Below are 27005 nucleotides of genomic sequence, written 5' to 3' on the forward strand. Positions count from 1 at the left end.
TCATATTGACAAGACAAGTGTGCAACTGAATGCAAGATTTGATCAGTAGAAGGTTATTGCAGGGCAAGAGCTTAAAATGAACTGACCTCTGCACAACTCTTATTTTAGGAAGGATTGTTAAGCTTGGGTGTTGCAAAACAAATATGGCTTTTCTTGTAAATGAAACACATAGGGGATAGAATTTCCTGTGTTATATTGCTAGATGCAATTTTGCATTTTTTTGGTTTAGTGGATGCCACCTATCAATGAAAGAGAGGATTTTATAGGTGTGCTGTTTGTCTTCTGAAATGGTATGATGATGTTGTCCCAGCATTTGAGTCAAGTGCTGCTAGAAGAGAGTAACTGCGTAGCTCACCAGTTTCCTTAGAGGATAATGGGATTTTGTAAGGGTGAATGCTATTGATGGAAAAAGTATTTATTGACTGTTTGAATGTACAAGGTAGGATACAGTTTCTGTCCACAATGCTTGCTGTTTAGAAAGCCCTAAATTACTAGTCCTCTTAGTGCTTTCTTTTGGCTATGCGCAGCCCCATTTGTGTGTCTTAGTACAAAATTACTATTAATCCATATAAGTTGTTCTTTCCTTTGCTGCAAAAATGTTCCGGATTTTTAGTATTTTGCTCTTAGGCCAAGTGCCGCTGCTGGTTCCTTAAGAACTATGAAGAAAAATTATACACCATCTTTTGATTATAGCCAGTAAATTGATTGGGCTGAACAGGACCTATAAATGGTTTTGAAAAATAACTCTGAAGAAAAGGATGAACTCCTCCTTCATTTCCTTGCTTTGTTGCCTCATGAAGATATTTGGAATGATAAGTGACAAGAGCCAGAATTTAAACAGAAACATCAAGCTAAATTATATCTCTGGAAGTAGTGGTAGGCATTAGGAAATGACAGAGTGGGTGGAAAGTAGTTGTTATTGCTTGCTGGAGTGGAAGATGAGGAATATCCTATATCCAGAGTTTCAACTTTTATTCCTTGCTTCCAGAAAAGCCTAAGTGAACTTCCAGAGCTTTGTAGTGACAGACTTCCAACGTTATTGTTTAAGTTGTCCCTCTTAAATACAGGGATTTGAAGCACCGAAGATATTTGGGAAATGCAGTGCATTTTATTTGCTAGCCAAATAAACAAGTTGTTCAGCAGTGGTTGTGCAGAGACAGACATGGGGAGAGGTTTGTTGGGATGGTGCCCTGTAGCATTTTGTAGTTCATGGAATCCAGTTGCAGAGTCTCCATCTGAATGTGCCATCATGGCTCTCATTAAACCACGGGTAAGTGACCTTAGAGGATTAAGCTGGTTTATAAGTGGTTGGACTGTGTGAATATTCTCTTTCAAAACCCAGAGCAACTGGGGAGGTGAGGTTGCTCATGGATGTCTGTGAGGGCTTTCAGCCCTCACAAGTAATCTTATCTTTAGTTGAATTGTTGTTGGAAGGTCATTTTGAAATCGTCACAAACTGGGTGTAAACTGAACTCTGAAGACATTTGTGTCGGGATTCAGTTCACACAGGTTTAACCTCAAAAGCCAGCTAGCAGTGTAAACTGAGTTGTCCAGATCTACTTCATAATTATGAAAAAGAACTTGGGCCAAGTGATTGATCCTTCTTATTTTGGAGATCAAAAGTACATGATAGTTATGGTTTTTTAGAGTGAGTAGGTGACTGATAGAGACTAAATGCTTATCTTTTAGATAGCTGAATCTCTCTCCCATCTTCTAAGGCTTTAAGTACTATCAGATTCCAGTAGAATTTATAGATTTGCTAAAATATAGTTCTACAAAAGCATGTTCCTAGATGTGGTTCGAAAGGAAACAAGGCAGAATGCTTTCTTGCAGTAAATTTCTGCCTGTTCGTGCCTTTGTGCCATTCCTTATCATGGAATTAATGATGTGAAAAGCCTACTTTTACATCCGTTGACCAGTATCTTAGTGTGACCTCTGTTCCTGAAAGCTGGCTATGTCTCTAAAGTGTAAATGTAAGGAAATTAAGAAGAGCAATGAGGAGCTGGTGCACTGGTGACAACATGTGTGAATAGAACGGCGAGTCTGGAAGGCAATGATAGTGTGGGTTGCCTTCTAGCCTGTGAAGGTAGGAATAGTTCTTGCTGGTCACAGAAGGAAGGGGAAGCAAGGTCAAGGGGGACTGTGTGGGTTTAGAAACCCCAGGTTGTCTGTTTAGCTTAATCTCCATTTAGTACTTGAGTTTTGATGGTACCTACTATCTCAGATCATCTACTTTAAAAACAGGTACAAGCGGAGGCTGTGGCTATTTGTGGCAGTTTGCTCAGCTCTTACAGCTGCACACATAAAGATTTCAGATATGAAAGCCTGAAAAACATGTTCACAACAGGGTAATTAGGTTGTTTGCTTTGTCAGTTTAATTCAATTCCCTAATGTTTTTTTAATACTGGGGGGGGGTGTATCAGAAGAGCCATTACTGCAGCTTCCAGCAACATTTTTACTCTCTTTCAAAATAATTATGCCCTAAATCATTACAAGTGTTTCCAAATGGGTAGCCTTATACGGTTGCCTCCTTTGGACACTATGTTCTCTAGTATGGATTGGAATCTTAATGGCAGCATGAAAACACATTAGTATTGATGTGTAGCATATGGTCTGGATTTTCTTTATTGGCAGCTTTTCAAAGTGAATAGGGGGTTTTACTTGCTTTGATTTTGTTTTTTGAATTAATGTCATGCCTGACAGCCAACAAGGGAGCAAATCTACTGTATTCCTAGTTTACTGAATAGTTACCTTCACCCTGGTGTCTAATGCACCCAGTGCAATGGTAGTGGAAAAAATTTTTCTCCCATGTACGTCACATGTTTCGATGTATGTGTATGCGTGCTCTGGTATCTGTGTATATATTTGTAAATGCACACACCTCTCTAATGCTATCCCACACTTCACAAAGTTGTAAAGATACCTACTTTGCTTTTAAATTTCACAATGGAATTTCTGTAGCCCTCCTCATTAATCTCGTCTCTCGCCCTCTGGCTCCCTGAGTGTGTGCACTGACTTCACACTTGGTGAAAGAACCTCCTCTGTATCTCCTTCCATCTCTTCCAACTTTGATGTACATTTGTCAGTCTCCTTCATTCCCTTCTCCTTTCAGAGCTAAGTTCTAAACACACATATGTTCTGTGCCTCACCTGTGCACATTTAGCATTCTCTCTTTGCATTTGCTCTTAAACTGGTGAAAGTTTCTCCTGTGTGCATACCAAGTTTTACTTACTAAGAAGAAAAATTTTCTTTGAGGGACAGTGGACTGTGACAATAACTGGAATACATGGTTGAGATATATCTCATTGCCTAATTTTGGAATGTGTGGAAATCTTTCCTATGTGACTATTCTAGTCACTACTAATGACTAGAATAGAACTGCATTTTAAAGGTAGTATGAAGTTAAAAATATGAACAATTGCAGATGATTGTTTCTTTCCTGGGATTTTCCTAATAATTTTTGTAGAACTCATTCCAGTGAGTGTGGAAACACTCATATGCATCAGTATTCTTGTTTAATATCACTATTAATCTCCTTAAACAGCTGATCACTTTTAATGCATTCGTGAGCTGGAATATTTTCTAGCAATACAAAAGTAGTTTCTTTAATATGGAGGATATTTTGCATGTACCATATGATGTCAGGCATATGGGCATTATATTAAAAGCACATAAAAGTTTTACTTTGCTCAAACTGTTTTGTCTCTTGCAGTGTTTGCAGCATAAGGCTTTTCACCCTGACAAGCCACTGCCGCCAATAGAGCAGCACCTTTTAGAGATGCTGGAGATGCCCTCTGTGGTAAAAGAAAGGTGTCAGGCTCCTCTGGAAAGAGTAAAAGCACTTTTTCCCCTGAAGGAAGTTGGCAAGAAAAAAGAAGAGAAGACTGCTCAAGACATCTTCAAAGACAAGTAAGTTGGAGATGTTTTATGGATTTTTTTGAAACTTTTTTTTTTTTACACTTCAAGTTTGTTTTTGCTGGATGAAGCAGGCTCAGAGTCTTTTTAACAGAAAATCAATGAGTTACACACTGGAAAAGGTGCTGATGGATGGAGAATATTGTGGTGCCACAGTGTGTCTGGAGTATTTTGTGAATAGTGGTGGTCATACTGTTACAGTGCTAGACACCAGCAACCGGTTTGTAACTTCCATATGTCTGTATTTCCTGTCACAGAATCACAAAATCCATCAGGTTGGAATGACCTCAGGAGGTTTCTTGTACAACCTGCTGCTCAAAGCAAGATCACCTGTGAGGTCTAAACAGGCCTTCATCCAATCTGGTCTTGAAAACCATCTTGAAAACGATGGTGACTGTGCATCCTCTCTGGGCAACCTGTTGCATTGCTTACTGTCTTCTGATCAGACAGATTGTCCTACTGGTGGTTATAAAGTAGTTCAAACAGCACTAAGGGAGTCTAATGTAGTTTAGAATAAATGCCATGAAGCTTTAAATTAGCCATAAAGTGGAGTCATCTTAGCATGCTTGATTTAGGTCATTCTGTAGCTTTCATTTTGAATACCAATTACAAGAAAAGCAGCTTCATTATTATCAACTGTACAATTAATGTGGTTTTCTTGGAAAAAATCAAACTGTTATGGACTCTTCCTGGAATACCTATTGTTTGAACAGTTTCAAGGTAGGATTTTTTTGTTGTTGTTGAATATACTGTGTTTAGTTTATTTGTGCTGCAAATAGGAAGAATAAATGCTGAATTGCTACTGCATCGCTACTGTCATCCCGGCCAAATCAATTTGCTCAAACAAAATCTGCTTCTTAGAGCTTAACTTATTGAAATCTGTAATATAACTAGTGGGGCCCCTGGGATGTTGGAGTGTTCTCAGTTAGCTCCTTCTCCCTTCTTTTTGTCGTTTTTGGTTCAGTCATTTCAGCACTAGGAACAACGTTGTTGAGGTGTTTTGAGTTCTTGCTTAGCTTGCCTGTCATATATCCTTTACCTTGGATTGGCTAGAGCCTCTTCCCCAGTTATCTTTGGGAAAAAAATGACATAAGACTCCTCACTTTGCTGCTCAAGATTAATGACCACATTTCTCCATACAGACTGGGAAACACCTTACTTTTTGTTGTTGTTGATTTCAGTGTGTGCCTGTGTTACCTTGGCGTGTCTGTGAATTCATACTGATTAAATTCTCTTTTCCTTACTCCGTGCCCCAGTTTCTCTGTGTGTGTGTACATACATACATTTATATGTGTATTTTAAAAAGAGATACAACCCTTTGTTTAAAAAACGAAAGGAGGGGGGCAAATTTGGGTTCAAGCAAGCTAGAGAGAGAATTTAAACAAGAAGCAGTGACCTATTCATGGTAGTTGCTTAAAAATATATCTTCCCAAAAGCATCTATTTGACAAGGAAGAAGGAAATCTATTTTGCTTAAAAACTGTTTTTCTTTAGAGAGATGATAAAAGCAGCTATGAAATTGAGATTAATTGAGAGTAATTGAGATAGAAATTGTAGGGCATTAAAATGATTTTTAAAAAAATCTGTAAAGGCAGTGAAAGAATACAGACTCAACTATTAACAGAAGAATGAATGGTAATAAGATTTTAAAACATTGCAAATAAAAATGGTATTGCTGTAGTAATGAATGGGAGCATTAGTATTGTCATTGCTACAACAGTAGTGCTAACTGTATGGTTTTGTTCTGTGTTTGGGGAAAAGTTGAGTGATATTCACTTGATAAAGACAAGTACATCACTCTGCAACTGCGCACTGGCACAGTGGATGCCTCATCCCTGGAGGTGTTCAAGACCAGGTTGGATGAAGCTCTGAGCAACCTGGTCTAGTGGAAGGTGTCCCTGCCCATGGCAGGGGGTTGGAATGAGGTAATACTTAAGTTCCCTTCCAAACCAAACCATTCTGTGATTCTAAATTCTGTATTCTATGAGATTCAGCTTATTAAAACTATCATATATAGGCAGTTCACGCTGAAGTATTGTGAAAAAGTTGACTAGAAGATCTCTTGACCATTATTTTTGTTTCCTAAAACTGATCTGTGTCCCCTGTCATCATATTAACCAGATTCTTCTCTGCTTAATTTTTAAGGTCTAATGAGACTAAGGTAGCATAATTGTAGACATCATACCTTAATACAGATTTCAGTATTCAGCATTCATTTGTATCACTTTTACTAAGCTCTCTAGTTAAAAAAAATCCAGTAAAAAAGAAAGCATTTTACTTTTTCCTTCTTAGGTTGGCTGTGGAGAGGCTATTACCTCATCCAGCTTTGCAGCATGTGAGAAGCTTCTATATTAATGTAGAAGTGGGTGTTTTAAATTAATCTTGTATTTTATTAATTTTTGTCAAATAGTAATTGCACGTTTTACAGTTTAAAAATACCGCTAATCAGTGCATATTCTAAATGTCAGATCCTTGGCTGGTATAAATGGGTATGGATTCATTAGTTTCTGCTGTGCTGCACTGATTAATGACAACTGTAGATCTGGTCCTAGGCAGTTAAATGTAGCGTCATCATTTATTTTCTCCTTCCTACAATCCCAAAGCATTTTGAATCAGTAAAAATAACGCAGGAAGAAAAAGGTTTCAGGACATTCCAGTTGATTGCCACACACCTTTTGGAGAAAAATATTCTAAAAGAGAGTTTTCATTGTTCTTTGCACTTTCTATCAAACCACGTCAATATACAAGATTTTTGGTTTCAGTGGAAGTTCTAAACTCACTGATGTTGATAAGTATCAATTTCTCCATTTTACAGAGAGACAGAGGCTGTTCAAAACAATCAAACAACTTGTTCAAGGTTAGTCAGAAAGTCAGCGGAGTTGAGAATGAAGCAAGGTATCCTATCCTTGTCCTGAGGCATAACTAAAGTCATCATTCCTCCTGGAGTGATAAGTAAGGTTATGCTGAATGACAGGAGTTGCTGAGGAGAAGGGATTTCATTTCGGTAGTGACAAAATAAAGTAAAGGATGAGAAGACTACAGAAACAAAGTGAGATAGACACTGATTATAAAGTAGGGGAGGAGTGTGCTACAGAAAGCAAAAAGGAAGACTGTACAAGTTCTTTCCAATAGTTGATTGCTTCTGTAACGTGCAATGTAATTTTTGCAATCAGTTCTAACCTTGTAGAATAGAAAGTGGCACCTTGTCCAGGATCTCTGGCTTTGTCCCTGTGTCCTCAAGCAGTTTCTGTTTTTCCCTACAGTAGTAGAATTTTTCATAAAAACTTGTTACTTTGTTTTGAGATTGCTTGAACACAAATCCTGCTGTTTTGATAGCTGAGTAGCTTTCAGTCATTCTTAAACTAAAATCAATTTTTCTGTATCAGTAGCCTGTCACATTATGTGACACAGAATGTAGTATCTGATTTTCTTCCCCTTTTGTGATTATCTGGATTTTTCTCCTGTTGCCAAGATGTGCTCTAAAGTTTAATATGTTCCATGTTACAGTTAAGTTCCTAACATGAACGTACACTTTGGTATATGTTATCTGTAAGGACAAAGCGAGAAAGAAGCCTAAAATCACAATTAGCTTTTTAAAAATAACAAATAGTCCTTTTGAAAGCATTTTGAGATGTAGCTTAAAATGTCATAAGAGAGTTGTGATGTGCTTAATTGGGGCTTGTCTAGCAGATTTTGATGACTGTAAGTGGAATCTTATAAAGCTGTCATGTGCTGATGAAGAATAGGGGTTGTTAGACTCAAAAGCCACTGTGTAAACAGGTTTGTATTACCTATAAATTCCAAGACAAGAACTAGCAGGTAGTGACTGAAGAGTAAACTAATTGCTTACTTAAATGTTATATTTTCATTGCCATTTCATGTTTAAAACAAGTCTGGTGAGAACACCAAATGTCATGTATATATAGTGTAAATTATTAAGGTTAACTCAACATACAGGTTCCAAATAAAGTGATTGGAGGTATTTTGTATTTAAAAAGGTGAAGGTGTGTATAAGTAAATTTACACCTGAAATAAGCACGAATAATCTCATACCTTCAACAAGTGATGCCTTTGCTTTACGCTAAGATAAAGTTTGATCTCTGTTTCTACTGTCTGCTTTGTGCAGTCTATGGGGAAAAATGAGGCATGGTTTAGTGTTGGTTTTGGAACAGTTGTGTAATGAAGTTACAGTTAGTTCAGTGCATATTTCATTAATTTACTGACTCCCTAGTTAGTAGGCAGGACAATTTACTTCAAGTGTTTATATTCAGTTTTGTCCTTCTCATTTGCAGCAGCGAAGATGAACCCCGCCTTAAGAAGCCAAAAACTGAAGATGAGGAAGAGGGCTTTAGCATCCTAAAACTTGCTGAAGGCAATATTACCTCTGTAAGCATATTTTTACAAATCTGATTATGAAGGGGGAGTATTAATTCTCTAAGTCTATTATAGTGAATATGCAGAATTCCTGATTAAAGGAGGGTTTCTAGCTGAAACATGACTGAAATACTGTCTACTTGTACATTTGAGTCTCTGCTAGAGATTATAAAGACAACTTTCTCTGCCTTTAAGCATATGTTAGCATAGGTTTCTGTCAGTCTTGGATATTTTAGGACAGAATTCTTTCCCGGTGTTTAGAACTCTAAAAAGCAAGCCTGAGGATCTGAAGAAAACAGAATTGGAGTTCAGTGGTTGAATTTTGTTCTTGCTGTCTTTCATATAATCTGCAACATAGAAGTTACCTCTTTATAGTTAATTAAAGATATTGCTGAGATTTTAGACACTGTTCTCTGCATTAGTCGGGGTTCTAAATCAGAAATTTGCTTAATCTTGCTGCTAGATCTAACTTAATTCTATAGGTAGGTGAAACCTGTATCATGACTGTGCCCTTCCTTTACTTGAATTTTTTTCCTATGATGCGAAAAAAAAAAGATTTCGTATTGAGATAATTTCCCTTGTTTTCAACCATGCTATTCTTTAAGGTTCATTTTTAAAAATACATTATTGATACTTATAGAAGATTTAAAATCTAAAACGATTTCAATATTCTGTACTCCTAATATAAATTTATGATATTTCCTGAAAAGTAGCATTGCCAGATTTAGAAGAAACATGATGAGCCCAAACAAACTTACTGAAAAGTCCACAAATTACTTTGACAGCAAAGCATAAAAATTTCAAAAAAAACTTAAGAGAATTTTCATTCCTGATAGGAAATTTTAAGCAGTGTGGGTTTGTTTTTTTTTTTTTATTAGAGTTAACGCACCCGTTTTTCATTAAGTGTTAATTTATATTTGACCTGGTTTTAGTTCCTTTCTAAGGTTTCTGCACTTGTATGCTCATTTAGAGTTTGTGCCAGAAATGGTAGATGACTTGAGGGCAAGCTTTTAATTTTGGGCTTCTTATTCGAATGGCAAATCACTGATTCTGTACTCATGTGCGTGGAAGCTCCCACTCCTCAGTAGGCATCTGGCTGGATTAGGGGGGTCTAAGAGGTCTGTGCTACAGAAGGTCTCAAAGCTGAACTAGCAGGTAATCTGAATTACTGTCCTTGTGTCCTCTCAGCACCAGAGAATGTGGCTGACTGGTAACAGTGCAGCATAGTGAGTGTAAGTTCATCTTGCTCATGTCATAATTAACCTTTGCTGGGAGTACTGTGCATTAACACACATTGGAAGACTTACATTTTATGAGTCTGCATGCAGAGAAGTGTAGAACTTCTGTTTCCATATTAAAACTAAAAGAAATGCCAAGATTCTTGTTGCTCTGCAAGAACAGAGAGATGGATATTGGCAGACAATTGTATCATTTTTGTACCTTTGTAGGTAGGAAGTGTTAACCCAGCAGAAGATTTCCGAATTCTGGTGAGGAAGAAAAACGCTGACTTCAAAGATGGTAAATGACTTTTTTTACATCTTAATTATATTGTTGGCAACTTCAGGGTTCAGTAAATGCAATATGATTAATTAGTGCTATGTGAGATGCTCTGGAATTTACAGGTTAGTTTCTAGTGCCACTTAGCAAAGAAAGGTGTCTCTCATAATTCCCATTTCCATAGTCACCTTCCCCAGTTAAAAGTCTCAGGTACCTGTGTTTGAGTGAAACAGCCCTACACAGCTACACTGAGGCACCTGAGCAACCCCACAGGTGTTTCTAACAGAAGATCCCTTGGTATTCACTGACTGCCTCATTCCAACTGAATCTCAGCTTCTCATTCCCAGGATCTTTCTGGCTTGGTGTGGAGGGCTGCTGGGTATACACAGGGTGAGAAACCTGTCTTCTGCAGTCTACTTATTCTGTTCCATGTAGAAAAAAGAAGACTGTGATGCCTGGGATTTAAATCTTTACATGCAAAAATCATTTCTTACTGCTTGTGAGCAAAAGAAAGCAAAGGTGACTTTAGGGTGTTATAGGCAGGTAGTATGTGTGTATGAAAGGTGAGAGGAGGCTCTGTGTGCACTGACTCTATCCTCAGGATACAGCAAGACAGGGTTTTGATACAGAGGAGAGGAAGAATACAAAGCACAGGTCAGGCACCGTCTTGCATGCCCTAAGTCTGAAAATGCAATGGAACTATCATTTGTTTGTATGGTATTTCCCTAGTAGAGTAGCTATGTAGAGATATAGGTAATCCAAAGGTATCTTAAAAAGAATGCACAAGATGGATGGGGTCCTTTATCTTTTAAAGGGTGGTTTGAAGGTTGTGGCAATGTAAACTTGATCTGCCAAATAGTCCCTAATGTCATGTTTCTTTTCAAAGAAAGATTTGCAGAGGTGCTTAAGTGATGTGCTAAGTATTTCAATAAGGCATTTGGTCCTTTTAGACATAGTTGAGGAGTGTGTTGAGTAGTATATTGACTTGGGATATAGTCTGTTAAAGCCTACACAGCCATTTCTCTCCAGAAGTTCCAGACCTGTAAGCCAGCTAGCTAGCTTTTTACATGGGTTTTGTATTAGATCCAGAAGAAATTGTTTATTGAAAAGATATTTGGAATTATGTTCTTAAATCTCAAACATATTAAGATGCAGTAAAAAAGCATTGTGCAACATATTAGAATACAGACACTGTGAAACAGTTGACTACTTCATTACAGTAATAAGTTTTATCATGTAGGAAAGCTTTAAGGCAGAAATGAGTATAGTGATTACCCTTGGAGATGGCTTAACTAAAGAGTGCTTAAATATGTTCACTTGGTAGCTGGGCAAGATAGATAACTGCAGTACATGTTTGGAAGGTTCTGAAATTCTGAGCAATTTACTTTTATTCTGTGTGATCTGCTCTATAATGATAAGATGTAGTTGAACAGAATGTAATGCAGTCACCTATTTAAAGGACAGATAGGAGCCACTATAAATAAAAACATGTTCTGCATATTATCTCTTTCTTTTGGCTAATCCTTTTTATGCTTTAGGGCCTTTTAGGTAGCTCAATACATAAAACATTGCAGGGATGTTTTTAATGGCTTGGTGTATTGCACTCTGGTTATGTAAACAGGTTAATGGCACACATCCTTTTCAGTCCACAGCAAGTCTCTCACCAAAACTGTAAAGTTAGCAGTACCAGAGGATGCCAAGGGGATTTTTTTTTCTTTTTAAACAGTTTGTAGGAAGTCCTGATGGTGTATTTATCGTCAAAAAACGAGTACCAATACATTTCCACCATGCCCTCACTGGGATTTGATGGTCAGGATTTGTGCCATTCCCAGGAGAAGCCTAAGTGCAAGTTGGTCCATGCCTGATGCTGTGTCCCACAGCAGACCAGAGCAGGAGAAATGATGCATTCAGTGTTAGTTAGAACTGGGCCACTAATATGTACCTGCATATTTTTAGAAAATCAAAGATTTTTAAATTGTTAAGGATCTTAGGGATAGGTTTTCTGAGACTGGCAGCTCAATTCCTGAAACAGTAATTGACTTTGGTTTTAACTGACAACTGTAGTTTATTACAGTAGGGACCTACTTAAGGGTTACATGATGAGTTGTGTTATATGGTGTCACTTAGTGGTTAATGTTGATGTTCATGTAACTAGAATTGTGTTCCCCTGTAGATATCTTTACTTTCATATTTGCATTCAGGGCCAGAGAGATGTCATTTTATGCAGGTCTTATTTTGAGCAGGTTACAAGTACACAGTCATCACAAAGAGATGTCTTGATGTTTTTGTCAAAGAATGCACATAAAATAGATTAGTTTACCTGAGTAGAATCTAATCATTGCTCCCGAGGATGTACAATGAGTTCCTTCATTGCTGTGGCTGCAGAGAGGATTCTCAAATGCTGTGAGTGATTGTCGTCTTTTTAATGCCAAAGGAGTAGCCACATGACTACCAGTTCATCCTGTTGGACTATTTAGATGTTTCCATCCATGTCTGCATCTCTGGAGAGCAGATTGTGTCTGATGTGGTGGGTTGTATTTTCATAGGCTTTTGTAGAAGAAGGATCAGGGGAGTAAAAAAAAGATATTGACACATGCATAGTGTTTCCTTTGATTTGTGTGAGTTTATAGGCCAGATTTCATTGCATCTTACAGGACTCCTGTCTGAGAACATGATGCCAGAAGTCCTGCAGTTGAAAAGCTTTTTTTTTCATTTATTTTACTGATTGTCAGCAGGGAGAGAAATCTGCAGTGACAACTCAACAGTTTATGGACATAAGGAAAAATGTCCAGAGACAAACTGTACCAAACTCTCATTTTTATATTTATAGAAATTTTGTTAATGTTTTTACTCCTAGGCACTTCTAGAAAAATATAGTTAAAGGGGTCAGTAATTGCAGGAGAACAAAGATGATACTTTATTGCAAGATTTTCTGTAGAAATAGGTATAGTTAATTACCTTTCTGGACCTAAGTTAGTTTTTAGAAAAGCTAATATTTAATTTCATTTTTTGCTGGCATGTTTTTGCAGTTTGTCTGCATTTTTTCTTACTGGATGTTTTTGTGTGTTTCCGAGACTATTCATACTCTATTGCTAGGTAGGCCAGACTGGTTTGAAAATGATTCAGTCATCAGAAGAGTATTTGCAAACCAAATACTTGAGTATATAGAATCACTTTGAAGTTTTCCGTGTATCTGCTTCACAGAGAAAATGAAGCTAGATTCGACTTTGAAGGGCACAGCAATTGGGTGAGACTCAAAGCTCTGAGTTGCAACAAACAGAATTTGAATTAGATGTTATGGGGAAAAGATAATAAAGATCACAATGATGGTACTCAAACAAAGAAAGAGGGGCCCAGAGAACTTGGAGACTCTCCATCTTTGGAGCTATGCAGAGCTTAAGTCTGTGGAGCACTGAGCCACCTGATCCACAGCAACCTGTTTTGAGTGGGAATTGGGGTCATATGTCCTTCAGACATCCAGCTTAAATCATTATGATCCATACCCACAGGCTATTTAGAGAGATCATTTCAAAATTGAACAGCATCTCATAGGATATTGGAGTAGTTCAACAGGTCTTAATGTTAAAATTCATATTTCTTGGCTTAAAGATGAAGGAAGTCCTCAAAAATTAGGACAGTTTTCAGTTCAGAATTTTTCTTCTTTTCAATTATAAAAAGGTGATACTTATAGAGCGGTGTTTTAAAATTATCAGATGTTTTAACTGATTTGTCAGTGATTCTTAGTTTAAGCCCTGTCCCTGAATACAAATCATTACCACCAACCAGCAGATAAATCAAATGATTGACAACAACAGGAGACTTTTGTCTAAGGAAGAACTGTTTTCTTAACCTAATCTATTTTTGTAGGGGGGGAAAAAAATCCCCAAGGAATTGAACTTGGACTGTAATAATAGACAGTTTTGTCTATTATTATTGTGTCATCTGGTTGGCATAGTAATCAAGACCAAGAACTAAACTGAAAAAACATGAAAATATAACTACACTTTTGTACTATAACTGTTCAGAGATAACAAGTGAATATAATTGTTCATGACATATTTCACAAGAAATGACAGCACTACTGAATGTATTTTAGAGTAGCAAATGTATCTGAATGCCAGCGGGGAAGGGATTAAATTCTGTTAGAACTAAAAGATCTTCTATGATTTTTTTTTTTCCTGCCATTCTTCAACCTTTAATAGCTACATTTGTTATCTAACCAGTCAGGCAAGGTAGAAGGAGGAAACAGGAGATTAAAATTTCTTGGGATGTTCTACAGAATGTGGTGGTTATTAAGAGTGCTGGAATTCCTGTTAATGCAAAATGTAGAAGTCTGTTAGTTCACTTCCTTAAATATGTGTGTGGAATGAAGTAAGTTGGGGGGGAAGGAAAAGAAGTTATAATTATACAGCAGTGGCCTGAATAGGCTATCAGTTTGTAACTCAAGGACCTACTCTTCAAAACTTCAATGCCTGAAATTTGTCTGGGACGCATCAGAGTTAATGCTTATCACAGCTTAGTTGAAAAGACATCTTTATGCAGAATATGCCTTGCTCCAAAAACAGGGACATCTATTTTTTGCAGCACCCAGACCCAAAGATTCAGACTAATGAAAAGACAGCAGGAAATCAACAAACTTCTCAGACCTAGAAGTGTAAAGGAACAGAGTCCACTTCGAAAATTTCCAGTTATAATCCTTATCTACTGTCTCTGGTATTGTCTTTGGCCCCTTGAAATAATTTGGTAGTCTAACCAGAACACAGGAATTTTCTGTATTCTAGATTCATTGGCCTGTCATTTAAGGGAGACCAATGGACAGAACCAGCTTTAGCCAAGCTTGAAACAGCCAAGCTGTTTCAAGATGTTAGAGGAATCTGACTTAAAATACTGTTGCCATGTAACCTGTTTGCTGCATATATTATGGTATTTCAATGCCTAGTAAAACACTGTAGGTTTCCTCTGGTTCCTTACAACAAATTTCAAAAGGAGGCGGCTCACAGTCAGTAGCAAGAAGACGTCTTTTCTTCTGATGGCTGCCAGGGCATTCAAATGGAAAGGGATTTAAAAAAAATAAATGCAAAAGAAGTAGTAGAGTGTCTGATAATTTCAAACAGTATGTGCTGGAATCATTCTGACAATAAGGACTTCTACTGCACCCTCATAGTGCCTGGGGTTTTAATTTAACACATCAATGAAAAGGCAGTGTTTAAAAAACCACCATCACCACTGAAAACACCAGCAGGACTTGCTTTTATTAGTGCAATTCATAAGAAATTAGAACATTTAATGAGAAAATCATTAACCATGAAAAAAATGGACTGACTTAACTTGGGGAGCTTAAGTAGTGAGGCTTCAATTTAGTTTGTCAGCTACTGGTGAAATAAATAGAGAGTGAGCTGATCACCTCTGGCGCAGTAGGCACTTCAACACACTTTCTTGTGCTATAGCTGTTGTTGAGCAGAACCATTTCAGCCTCCTTTTCTAAAAATTGTCAAAAACTAGTGGGAGAATATCAAACATGCCTTGTTTTGCTCTTTTCAGAGATACTGTCCTTCAGATTCAGTTCAATTGGGCATTTTATAGAAAATAATATAACAACCTGTGCTGTGTATGCTCACAGTGAGCAGAGTGGAATACAGTACTTAAACAATGTCTCCATGTGTTTAGTTCTCCTTCTCTTCCACCACTCTGGCAGATGATTTTCTCTGTCGATGTGTCCTTAGCTGAAAGACTTGCAGTGACAACTGTGCCCATAACATCTGGACATAGGAAGGGCTGTAGGTCAGGCAAAAGGTTCTGCTAATCCAGTAATTGGTTTTTAATAGTACGAGCACAGGACAGGCAGATGCTGTGACTTGTTCAGAATGCTGTCCTGAATTTTCTTCCTCAATGGCAACATCACTGTTAATCTCCATTGATAGAGATCCTCTTTTAAGAATTATAAGAACTTGTTCAAACGTTTTTTAAGCTGTTAAAACCTCAAGCATCTGACAGCAGCCTGTGGTGAAGGGGGTTAACTGGTTTATGTTTAAAGAGGTATTTTTTTTTTTTTTTTTTAGTTCTTAACCCAACTCTTGGCTCTTGTTTTGAGAGAGGCAGGGAACTATCAACTCCCTATTCATCTTTTTCAGTATGTTTCTGAGTTTATAGATCACTGTTGTATCCTCCTCACATTTATCTTTTCCCAGGCTGAGGTGTCTGCCAGAGGGTAAAATTGGACAGTTCCTCATTTGTAATTAAATGTGAAGTAAAGTAATAAAATCCAGTAGAAATTAGTAGGGCTTGCAGAGCTCTTGAGTGACATTTTTACTTGTCTTGTTTGCAGTGGTTTACAGCTATTTACCTTTTAGGAGCTGAACATAAGGATAAAACTGGTGTTCTCCTTCTTTTTGGTACAGGTCTCACTGTTTACCTCTGCTTCTTTCTGTCACGCAGGCACAGTTTATAATACTTATCTCTATAATGATAAACAGTGTTACCCTGATGAAAAAATCATTGAACTACCTGTACAGAGACAAGTTATACTCTAATGTCAATAACAATAAGGTAGTCTTTTAACTGCAATCACCCTACAGATGTTGTTTTGACATTATTACACCTTCCTTGTAAATTTAATGCTTTTATTGAAATATGCATCTATTTCAAAGGATGTTTAGGGTATATGCTGGTGTTGTAGAACATAATCTCCCTAAGCTTTAGGATCCTGAATGTTCTGGTTTTACTTTTTATCAAACAAGCGAGACCAGCGCTTTTTTCCTTGGCTTTCAGGGAAAACGCTTTTGTCTTGGACATGCTTGGGGTTTTTCCTAGTATATCTAGCTATTCCAGAGAGTCTGAAGTAATTCTCAGTAGCTGAGATAACAATAATCAACTTGTGTAACTTGAGGCATTGTGGGTATGATTAACTATTTAGATGCATGTGGAATAGAAAGAGACATGTAAAAGTGGGGGTTTTTTTCTTGAAAGTGTGCATCCTTTGATTTATTTATTTATTTCTCCTTGTCTTCCAGTGAGTCAGCAGTTGATAAACCGCATTGATCAGTTCCTGGAAAATAAAGGTTCACAGTACTACATGAAAGGGATCGATTGTATCAGAGTTTTCAGAGAGGAGGCCATGAAGGTAATGTTAATATGTGAATACTCTTATCTCTTTCAAATTAAAGTCATGATAGGCCTGTTTGCTGCATTAGAAACTTGATAATGTATTGCTGCAGCAAAAAGAATTGATTTTTAGGTTAAAGTATGTTTGAAAATTTAGAAAGAGTTGCATTTTATGCAGGCTTTTATTCTTACTGGAATGGTGACTGGCTTCTCTGGTATTATTTGCTGTTGTTCATTTTCTTTTAAACATAAAACAGAAGGCCTATGACCTGATGCTGGTGTAAGAAAAATAAGCAATCCTACAATTTTCTTCTTCAATAAAGCTGTTTACAAGGAATTCTTTCTAGCTTTCTGAAAGGCAGTTTTTGTGGCTCACCTTTCCTTAGAACTTGTAGTTTTAATAGAGATAAACCCAAATTCTGTAGTGACTTTTGCGTTCACTGTGTTAGATGACTCATGAAGAATTAAGTTTGCAGTGCTCCTTAGTAGTTTAAGTATTTCTTGTTTACCATTGCGGTTTTTTTTTTCAGCTGTCCAAGGTGCAGTGCTTTAATGACTTTCTGCGGGCCCTGAAATCAAAGCTGGAAGATAAAGCCTTAGCTGATTTCTGGGAGATCATGATACAAGGTAGGATGGCATTAAGAAAAACCAAAAAAACCCCAATTTCTAGTTGTATTTTCCATTTATCCGTTATGTAAGAGGAAAACTTTGTTAGCAGTGGGACGCTTAAATTACCCCACAGCAGTATTTTGATATGGTTCATTCCTGCAGCCTGTTTAAAAATGTCTAAAAAATCTTTCATGTTGCAGCTTCCTTTTCTGCACTAATAGTTTCATATCAGCAATATTCATAATGCCTTGCCAAGTCTTGTTGCAATGGTAGATTAATTGTGGAAGAAGAGAGACAAATTAAATGTTACGGGGTAAGGAGAAGGAGACACAATTTCAGCTGAATTTCAGAATAAATGGAAGAAACTCATGCAGCAAAGATCTAAAAAGATTCTTCCAATTTAAGCTTCACAAAAGTCATAGATAGCATTGAAATATGTCACTGATCATTATGTATTTAAGTAACCTAAAAGACAGAACATGTAGTAATATGACACCTACCTGATTAAACCAGGAGATACAAGGCAGTGCCATTCTAAAAGACATTCAGAGACTACACAAGTGATAAATAAAGGAGCATTTTCACAAATACGAAACACAGTAGACTAAAAAAACAATCTTTTACATCATACTCATGTTTTTAATTGGAGCCAATGCTAAGAAAATGTGTTAAATGCCCAGATGTAACTCTTAAGAGTGCATGCTATAAAATGCAGTGATGTGCTTTTGTATAGTACCTTTCAAAGTGATAAACTCCAGGCACACTGTAATGTCTGCTTCATCCAACTTCTGCAAAATAGAGGATGGGAATTTGTTTAGTAACGCAAAAAAACCAGCACAAGACAACACTGACAAGAATATTATATTCAGTAGTGTTGTAAGGGACTTTCTCTGAAGAAATTAGAAAAAAGAAACCAATAAACTTTGAAAGCAGGAAACTTAGATCTTTTAAAGCCATGCTGGAATAATTTTTAGGTAGTACGAATCCAAGTTTTTGACGACCTGGAGTATATTTTTCAGGGGAAAAAAACCCACAGACAAAGAGACATGATATTTTCATATTAAATATGGTATCTTTTTGAGAGCATGGTGAAATCATGGTGCTTTATGCATAATCCAACTGCTCTCAGTAAGCAGCTGAAATTGTGTTTTGCTTGCTGCTACCAGGAGGAGAAGTCCTCTTTTCCCTGATCTGGCCACATGACCCATCCCTTCTTTTCTACCAAATGTGGTGCGCATTGGGCCTTGTCATGAGTGACTGCAGTCACCAAAAGAGGATGGATATAAGTTAATGAGTTAGGAGCTCAAGAGGAAGGCAGGTCTGTTTGACAAGTTCACTTGTTTCATGGAACTGCCATGGGGTTCTACGGGTGTTACATTTGTGCTGCTGCTGAACCTTTAGGAATCTACAGTTCTTTGCTCTCACACCCACAGCTGCTTATTAGGCACAAGCATTTGTGTGGCCAAGTGGTGAGGAGATTTTCTGGGGGGAGTGGGAGAGGGCGGGTTCACTGCACAGGATGGAGGTACTGGCACAAGCAAGGAGCCAGATGGGCCAGGACCAGCACTTTGGTAGTTAAGACTCGAGGTAATCACGGCATAAGCGTCTGTATGCTAGGAGTTAATTTCTTCTAAGGACCTAAGAGCATGCTGTGAATCACTAAAAGTGTAATTTCTAATAGATTTTCAGCATTTCATCTGTGATCTATGATTTCAGTGTCTCATTAGTTTGATTGTCATAATATTAGCAGTTTCCTAAATGGATACTTCCACAAGCTTATGAATATGCTCATTAATTTATTTTTGTATCATAGTTTATATCATAGTTGACTCATTTATGCAAGTCACATTTTCCTTTGAGCAATATTTTTTTTTTTTGGCTGGTAATGATGACACATTCAGAAGTTGGAATTTGGAACATGTTTTTCATTTGTAACATTAGGTGCATTTTTGGGAAGCCTTCTAATGATATTTTTATATATCTTTTTCATTTTTAAGACAGAATTTCTTTGATCAGTAAAGATGAAGCACAGGAAAGTTCAGTGACCAGCGAAGAGGCTCAAAAGGTATCATTTTTTTAATAAGCATCTGTTTGTATAGAGACCTTGCAGTGGAATAGAAGACTTTCATACGTGGATAAACCTTTAGATGAATGAAACAGGATCAGTATGAAGGAATAAGAGTGTCCTTTTGCCACATGATTGAAATTGCCCCAATTCAGAGCAAAAATAATTCTTTAGCATGTATAATGACGTTTTACTTTAATTGGTCTTTAGAAAGTAGCATGTATTGACATTATCTGAAAATATCCTCTACAAAGAGTAGAAACTTCAGCAACTCTGTGTAGTGGAACAGCAGTATACTGTTTACACATATAAGATCACTATTCAAACTCCACAGAAAGAAATGTCTTCTCACGGGTAGCGCGAGCTCCAAAATCATATACTTTTTATTGTCTAAACTTGTTGGGAACTCCATCCGTTAAGGTTGTTATGGCTAGTTTTCATAATATATGCAATGATACCAATATTTTCCACTTTATGCAGCCCTGGTGATTGATGGATGACATAGGTGATGCTGGTGTTATTTGTGATCATATTAGATCCTTTTGGAAATGAGAGTTTTGGAGTACTTGCAGGTATAATTCGTACAGATACATAGCACTTCAGTAACTGCAGTGATGAATGAAGGATGTCACAGTTACAAATGACTGAATTCTAACAGGCAGAATGCTGCCTTCTGTTTGGAATAAAGCAGAATTCAGAGCTGCTGTCAAAAATTGTATTTGTGTGGAGAGGGTAAAATGGGGATTATTGTATCAGGCTGCTAGTTTAGGAGAAAGAAGGTCCTTGTATTACAGACCCCCTGAAGGTAAACCTGTGGCTAAAATCACTAAGTATTTTGCAGAGAAGTAGCTTTTATAAAAGAAGCCACATTGATTTTTGCAGCTTTCAGGCCTTCCATTAGCAATAGCCAGAAGTGTGTAGAAGTAGGTTCTCAATGAATTAGTTAATGAGCGGAAAAAGGTGGTATTTTAGAAACTGCTTTTTTCATCTCTAACAGTTTACCTCAAGGTGAAGAAGGCACAGAAATGTCATGAAAATGGAAAGCCAACCGACTAGGAGTCCAGAAAGCTGAACATGTGTGCAGGGTACAAATGACAAAGTATGATGATTTTTCTAGACATGAAGGACCTAATGGCTGTTTTTCATTAGACATAAATGTACAGAGCAACTTTTTTCCCCAGTGGTGGTTTTAAAGAGTATCAGGGTTTTTTATTTATTTCAAGTGCTATGAATTTACTTGGAAACTTCTTAAGACAACGTTCTTCTTGAGAACTTTACTTTCTAGTCTGAAACTACCACTGATACTCAAAAAGTATGCTAATGCTCTGTGAAATAGCTGTTCCGTAAGGAAATCTCTACTAACCATCAAGACCTTACAGCATACTGTTGTCCTAACTGTGAGCTTGTGGTAGCTAAAAAATACTATGCCTGCACAGGAATGCAACACAAAATATAAAGTACCAAGGACTAATTTACAGCTGCCAGACTAAGCTGAAACAAAGCATTTATAGAGTGACTTCACATTAACATTTCTGTTTACCATCATCCTACAATCAGCCTCATGTTGCAGTACAGGAAACTATTTTGTGATTGATTGAGGGTCATACAATAGCCATATGTTCCCATTAAATTGGGGGAATGAGAGAATGCAAGAAATCAGTGCTGCAGCAGAGTTCTCTAACATGGCACTTACCTTAAATTCCAGAGTAATTGGGTTGCATCTCTTTCCTAACTAGGCAGCTGGCAGTCCTACTTACTCACTAGATAGCCACCTCCCCACACATTGTCCAAACTAAAACCAGAATGCTAATTTGCCCCATCAGGGGCTCATATGACTTTTTACTTAAACTGTAAGACTGCATAATCTTGGAAGAAGATGTGCAGGGATAGAAAATTTTATCTTGAGGTTATGGTGCTGGTCTAAAATCTAGTCCTCTTTGGTCCAGTTAAACCCAGTCACAGGTTTGCTGTGTGATACAAAGTCAGCATTTTCATAGGTCTGTAGTAGATTGCAGAAGTGGTTAATTATTTTTTTTCTGTACTGAAGATGATATCCTTCACTAAAAGATTATATTGGATTTTTCAAATATCCCTCAATAGGGTAAGAGGCAAGTTTTCTTCACCTCTGTAATAAGTCATGTGCAAACCTGTAGGTCACAAGGTTGGCTGTCAGTGTGGTCTTATGTGACACAAAAGCCTTTTCTCTTACATCTTGGTTCTTACCTGACAGTAGTTTCAGGACTGTTTAGGCTCTAAGATTTCAGGTTTTATAGGGTTGCTGTCTGCAGGAGAAAGGAAGGCTGCTTATTAGAGAGGTAACATGTAAAAGTTTCCTTTTTCTTTTTTGCTTGAAGTAGCAATAGCCAGAAGTGGGTAGAAGTAGGTTCTCCATGAATTAGTTAATGAGCAGGAAAAGGTTGTATTTTAGAAACTGCTTTTTTCATCTGTACCAAGGTAGGTTATCCATACATGTTTTCCAATCACTGAGAAAATGATTTTAGATAGTTTTGTTTGGTTTTGCTTTTTTTTTGCAATAGTGGAGGTACTCTTTTTAGAGCATGAGGATGATAGGTTAAAAGAGCAGAAATGTCAAGTGCTTTTTCTGGTTGCATTGAGGAAGATAATGGATTTCAGCACAGCTATTATATGTAATTTCCTTTTGCATAAATGTAAAATAGGTTTTTGGAAAAAAACCCCAACTTTCAATATTCAGCATTTGATGGAAATTTCAGGTTTCAATTTATTGCAAATCTTCATCATACATTTCTCTAGCTTTTAGCTTTCTTTACCTAATTTAGTGTGAGAAAACTAATTTTGAAAACTTTGAAAAATGTGCTGCTTTCAGAAATGCCATTTGACTCTTAATTAAGTGTGTAAAAATGAAATTTGATCTGGCACAAAAAACCTTCGAGAGCTGACAGTGTCATTAGCTTTTAGTTTCATAGTATGTGCTTTATATTACTACTAGATTAGTAGATTAAGAACTCTTCCAACAAAAAAGATACACAGACATACAGCATCTTGAAATTCTAATTCCTTCTGTCCTTGTCACATTCTCTTTTTTCAGCTACAAAATCTCTATGATAAGTTGAACTCCGCACGTGTGTTGTCTGTGGAGTGAGCTTTCTACATTCCTCTTGGATGTTGTTCTTTAGGATGTAGGAAAGGTCTGACCTTTGGCTTCTGAGACAACTAGGCAGAGGTTGTCTACATCCTCTGTCTTTGGTGTTAACCAAATGTAATGTATTTGCTTTTCATCCTAGTGCATATGATATCTGGTTCTTTCCCACAGGTGGGATGCAGTGGGTAATGTCACAGTATTTTATCCCGTTTCTGAAGCTGTCACGAGTCCTCTAGAGAAGGATCAGAATATTTTATTTGTTTAAAATAGCATTTAAGCTTTTCACGGTACAGGTATATTGTCTCAGAGGTTGGTGGTGCTGGTAGGTATCCCATGGCCTCTTACACAAGCTCCATGGCTGTTACAGTTCAGGTCCTCAGCTGAACAGCAGTTTGCTTTCAGAAACCATCTGTTTGCATGAAAGAGTTACATTAAGCAGGGTATTTGTAGCCTGTTTAATGTGGTTATTTTCTAATTAGCTGTTCTCTTTCATCACCTAGACCTACAGTGAGGTTGTTTCTTAAGGATGATGGAACTCAAAGTCACGGAATGTGGCTTTTCTACCTCCTCTGCTTTGCATCTGTCTTTTATCCTGGGCAGGGTTGTTCCTGGCTCTGTATGTTTGTTCTGGTGTATTTTAATAAGGAAAAAAAATTATTTTATATTAAGGATATTGATAAAAAGATTGTAACTAAAACTTGTAGACAACTGGATGCTTTTTTAAGTAGGAGTCAAGTATTGGTATTTTTTTCTACCATTCTAGCTAATTTTTTTATTTTAGGCTGAGGGAAAAATAATTCAGAGGCAGCAGTACTCCAGGTATTGTCTATATGTTTGATTTCAGTTGTTGTAGTGTCTGAGCAACATACCTTTTTGTTCTGTTTATGAATGTCATGCTTTAAGTGAAGGGCATATGGTGAGTTGTATCAGCAGCTACAGCAATACAATTTTACGTAATGAATTTTCTAATTTTAAAGACTGGCATTCTAACCATCTTGCATGTTTGAGGGTGTTTTGTTTTTTTTTTAATTCATGTCTTTGTTCATTTGTTAAATGTTAATTGAATTAAGCGGGGAAACTTCTACACAGAACTAGTTCTGTGCTCTACACAGAACTACAATGTTGTACACAGGAAATATCTTAAGTCATTGGTCAGCTCATGTATGTATTTATATCAGTGGGGACCAGTTTGTTATCCTTGAGTGTTTTGTAGCTACATACAATATTACTTTTAAAAATTATATTTTTTTAAGAACATAAACATGGCCAAATGGTAGGGGACAAAATTTTGTCTAACCCAGAATCCCGTATTTGACAGTGGACAAAAACAGATGGGTAGGGGAAAGTGTACAATCCCAGGCTCCAGCCACTGATGTCTCAAGAACTTTTTATGCTTGAGGTTGTTTCTGTGAACTTAGTAGATTTCAGATGATTTCTCTTCTGTGAAGTTTCCCCATCTCCCCCTGAGCCTAGGGGGGGCTAATATTTGCAGCATCCTTATTGTAGGGTGTTATACAGCCTTAACCATATGTTGTCTGAAGAACCATATCCTTTTGTCTAGTTTTTGACACATTTCACCATAAAATCCTTAAAAAGCAAGTTTAGGAAATTTCTTGTAGTTTAAGATGATTTTGGAGAGGGGAAACCAGAAAAAACTTTCTTTGTGATTTTTAATTACAGGTGGATTTATTTTGATACAGAGAGGAGACATTCTGTTAAAATAGCCTGAAATGCTCTCAGCTTTGTCAGTATCACATAAATACATTTGTATTTTCAGTTCTTGGCTCCGAAAGAAAGTAAAAATGAAACTCTGCCTCCCACAGATGAAGGTGGTGATGTTGATGATTTGGTGAGTACCATAAAGATATGATGTGGCTTTAGAGTTCAACTGTAACTGAAAGGTGCAATGGGAGAGCACGAGTACTTCTTAAAGGCTTAGAAAACGCTAAAGGAATTGAGTCAGAAAAGAGCCACATGAAATTACTTATTTGCTATCGTAAAAGTTAACCAGGTGTGTAATTTCATGATGGCAAATAGTATGTTACTACATAACATAGGTGTTTACATAGGCAAAATGTGTCCTCTAGTGTGTTTCAAAACAGCCAGTGAGGCTGCTCATTTGATGGTGGATTGTTATAATTTACTATAATAGCATTTAACAAAGCTTGTATTTCTTGATCAGCTATTTGTATGGGTTGAAAACTAAAATTGTTTAAGAAAAGATGTTTTAATCTTCTCAATTAAACTTCTCTATATAGACTTGCTGAAATTCAAGAATTTCAAGAGGGTTTTTAATAAATATTTTAGCCATCTTTTACAGACTGAGTCATTACAAGTCTGACTCCAAGGCTTAAGCTGATGGTGTAGATGGTTTTAAAGAAGCTTCAATAACAGACAGATTTCTACTTTTAGATTGTACTTTTTAAAATTTATAAATTGTACATATGTTTATAGGAAGATGAAATTTTTAAGTTTGCTTTTGTACTTTATAGAAACTTAGTAATAAGCTCTGTACAATCCATTTATGTTACATGATAAGGATTTCCAAATTTGCTGTGTATTCTAAGTGCTAAACACATGTAAGACACATTGCTGCTCCCTTCAAATCTGTTTCTTCTGTTTGCAGTTGGACATGATGTGACTGGGTAATATATGGTGACTATACAACCAAAGTTTTGGAAGAGATCTCCCTGTGAGATGGGGCACAAAAAAAGAAGCTAACGAGAAGACAGTACATCCATCTTTATTTTCTCAAATGAGAGCAGAAATCCCAGAAACACTTCCAGCTGGTATAAATATCATCTGACTTTTCAAAACTAGAAAAGAAGACTGAAATGAAGTGTTTGGGAAGTAATAATAGCTTTAAGGCATCTTTTTTTTTTTTTTTTTTTTTTAAGAACACTGAATCTAGCTTGTCCTTGGTATTGCTTTCAGCTAAACACTACTAAATTTAATGAGAATCTGCTCTGGTGCCTGAAATTCTTGTTACATTGCCTGGGAAGGAAGACAGAAATGTCACAGTGAGGTTACCAGGTCATACTGAATCTTTAGTGGAGGTAACCCCTTAGCATTATGGTTACAGAAAGGAAAAAGCCACTATTTTCATGCTTTTAAAGAAACCCCAACCAACCCAAAACAAAAACAAACGAACAAAAAACAAACTGGGGGGGGGGAACAGGAGGAAATTCTAGGCCAGGGACTCACAAAGTAATAGTTTGAAATGCACAACAGAATCTAAAGCACACAGCAGAGCCACGTGTGCTGATTTTGCCACACTGTACCCAAATCAGTAATTATGGTCATCTCTATATTACAGGTTCTCTATTCTGTCAGCTCAACAGCAACTCTAAGTCTGTCCCTTTCTGTTATACTTTTTCCTGTTTCATGTGCTGGGATTTTTGATTTGTTTAGACTTCTAAGTAGTACAGTTACTGCAGATACACCTGGTACTAACTGTGCACTGACACCTGTGACAGATAACTGATAATAGTTAACACTGGGAACCAGGAGAGCAATCCAAAGTGGTCAAATACTGCTTAGAAAGAGATACTCAAATTTGATTACAGATGAGAGAGACAGTAATGACACCTTCACACAGGCTGGTTTGTTACAACCAGATTAATTCCATTATGATAAATGTATAAACATAGTGTAAAAAACAGTATTAAGATCATAAAAAAGAAAAAAATCATGATCTGTAATTCCAAAATGTTGTGGAATATCTGCACTTCATACTGACCAACAGCTCCCCTGTGGGAAACAGCAGTTGCTTTTTGCCCCTACTTCCCTTGACAGCAGCCTGCTCTCCCCTCTCTTGCATCCTGTCCCAGGTGAGTTCATTGAAAGGGTTTCTCAAATGCAGATGGCTGGGAGTTAGTGATCTTTGCAGATCTTTATAGCATTTTATATTTCTCAACTGTAAATAAGAAATATTTGATCAGTGTTTTGATTGTCTTTTAAGGCCAATTTATGGAGTACAGCATGGACTGGTTTGTTTGGGGTTTTTTTTACACTTCATTTTTGTTTGTTTGTTTGTTTAATAAAAATATTTTAAAAATTGTTTTTTGTCGTCTTCAGAACTGTGTTTGCTAAAATCAGGTGACCAGCAATGCAGTACCTAAGAGAAACAATCTAAAGCCCCTTTCCTGGGCCTACAATACGAACACAGAATATCAAAATTCCTCTACAGAAGCAGAGTGTAATTACTTATGCTATTCTTTACAAACTCTAAATTTCACAACAACCCAATAAAATAATTTTTACCATATTGTAGAGATGACGAGAAAATCCTGGTAAAGACCTCAGATGAGATAGAATTACTTTT

At 36.9% G+C, this 27005-nt stretch overlaps 1 protein-coding gene across 3 annotated transcripts in view; it reads left to right on the forward strand.

Annotated features, from left to right (window-relative positions):
• Nucleotides 1-26741, forward strand: part of XRCC5 (X-ray repair cross complementing 5) — a 50314-nt gene extending 23573 nt beyond the window's left edge. For all 3 annotated transcript variants that reach the window (XM_018072673.2, XM_018072675.2, XM_018072674.2), the window contains 8 exons: nucleotides 3713-3909; nucleotides 8207-8300; nucleotides 9737-9806; nucleotides 16796-16905; nucleotides 17417-17513; nucleotides 19493-19560; nucleotides 24459-24530; nucleotides 25308-26741. In XM_018072673.2, the coding sequence (XP_017928162.2) occupies nucleotides 3713-3909; nucleotides 8207-8300; nucleotides 9737-9806; nucleotides 16796-16905; nucleotides 17417-17513; nucleotides 19493-19560; nucleotides 24459-24530; nucleotides 25308-25322 (723 nt within the window). In that variant the 3' untranslated portion in view covers nucleotides 25323-26741. The remainder of the gene's footprint in view (nucleotides 1-3712; nucleotides 3910-8206; nucleotides 8301-9736; nucleotides 9807-16795; nucleotides 16906-17416; nucleotides 17514-19492; nucleotides 19561-24458; nucleotides 24531-25307) is intronic.
• The last annotated feature ends 264 nt before the right edge of the window (nucleotides 26742-27005 follow it).

Source organism: Manacus vitellinus, unplaced genomic scaffold (genome assembly GCF_001715985.3).
Source record: "Manacus vitellinus isolate BGI_N305 unplaced genomic scaffold, ASM171598v3 scaffold_22_pilon, whole genome shotgun sequence".
Taxonomy (NCBI): Eukaryota; Metazoa; Chordata; class Aves; order Passeriformes; family Pipridae; genus Manacus; species Manacus vitellinus.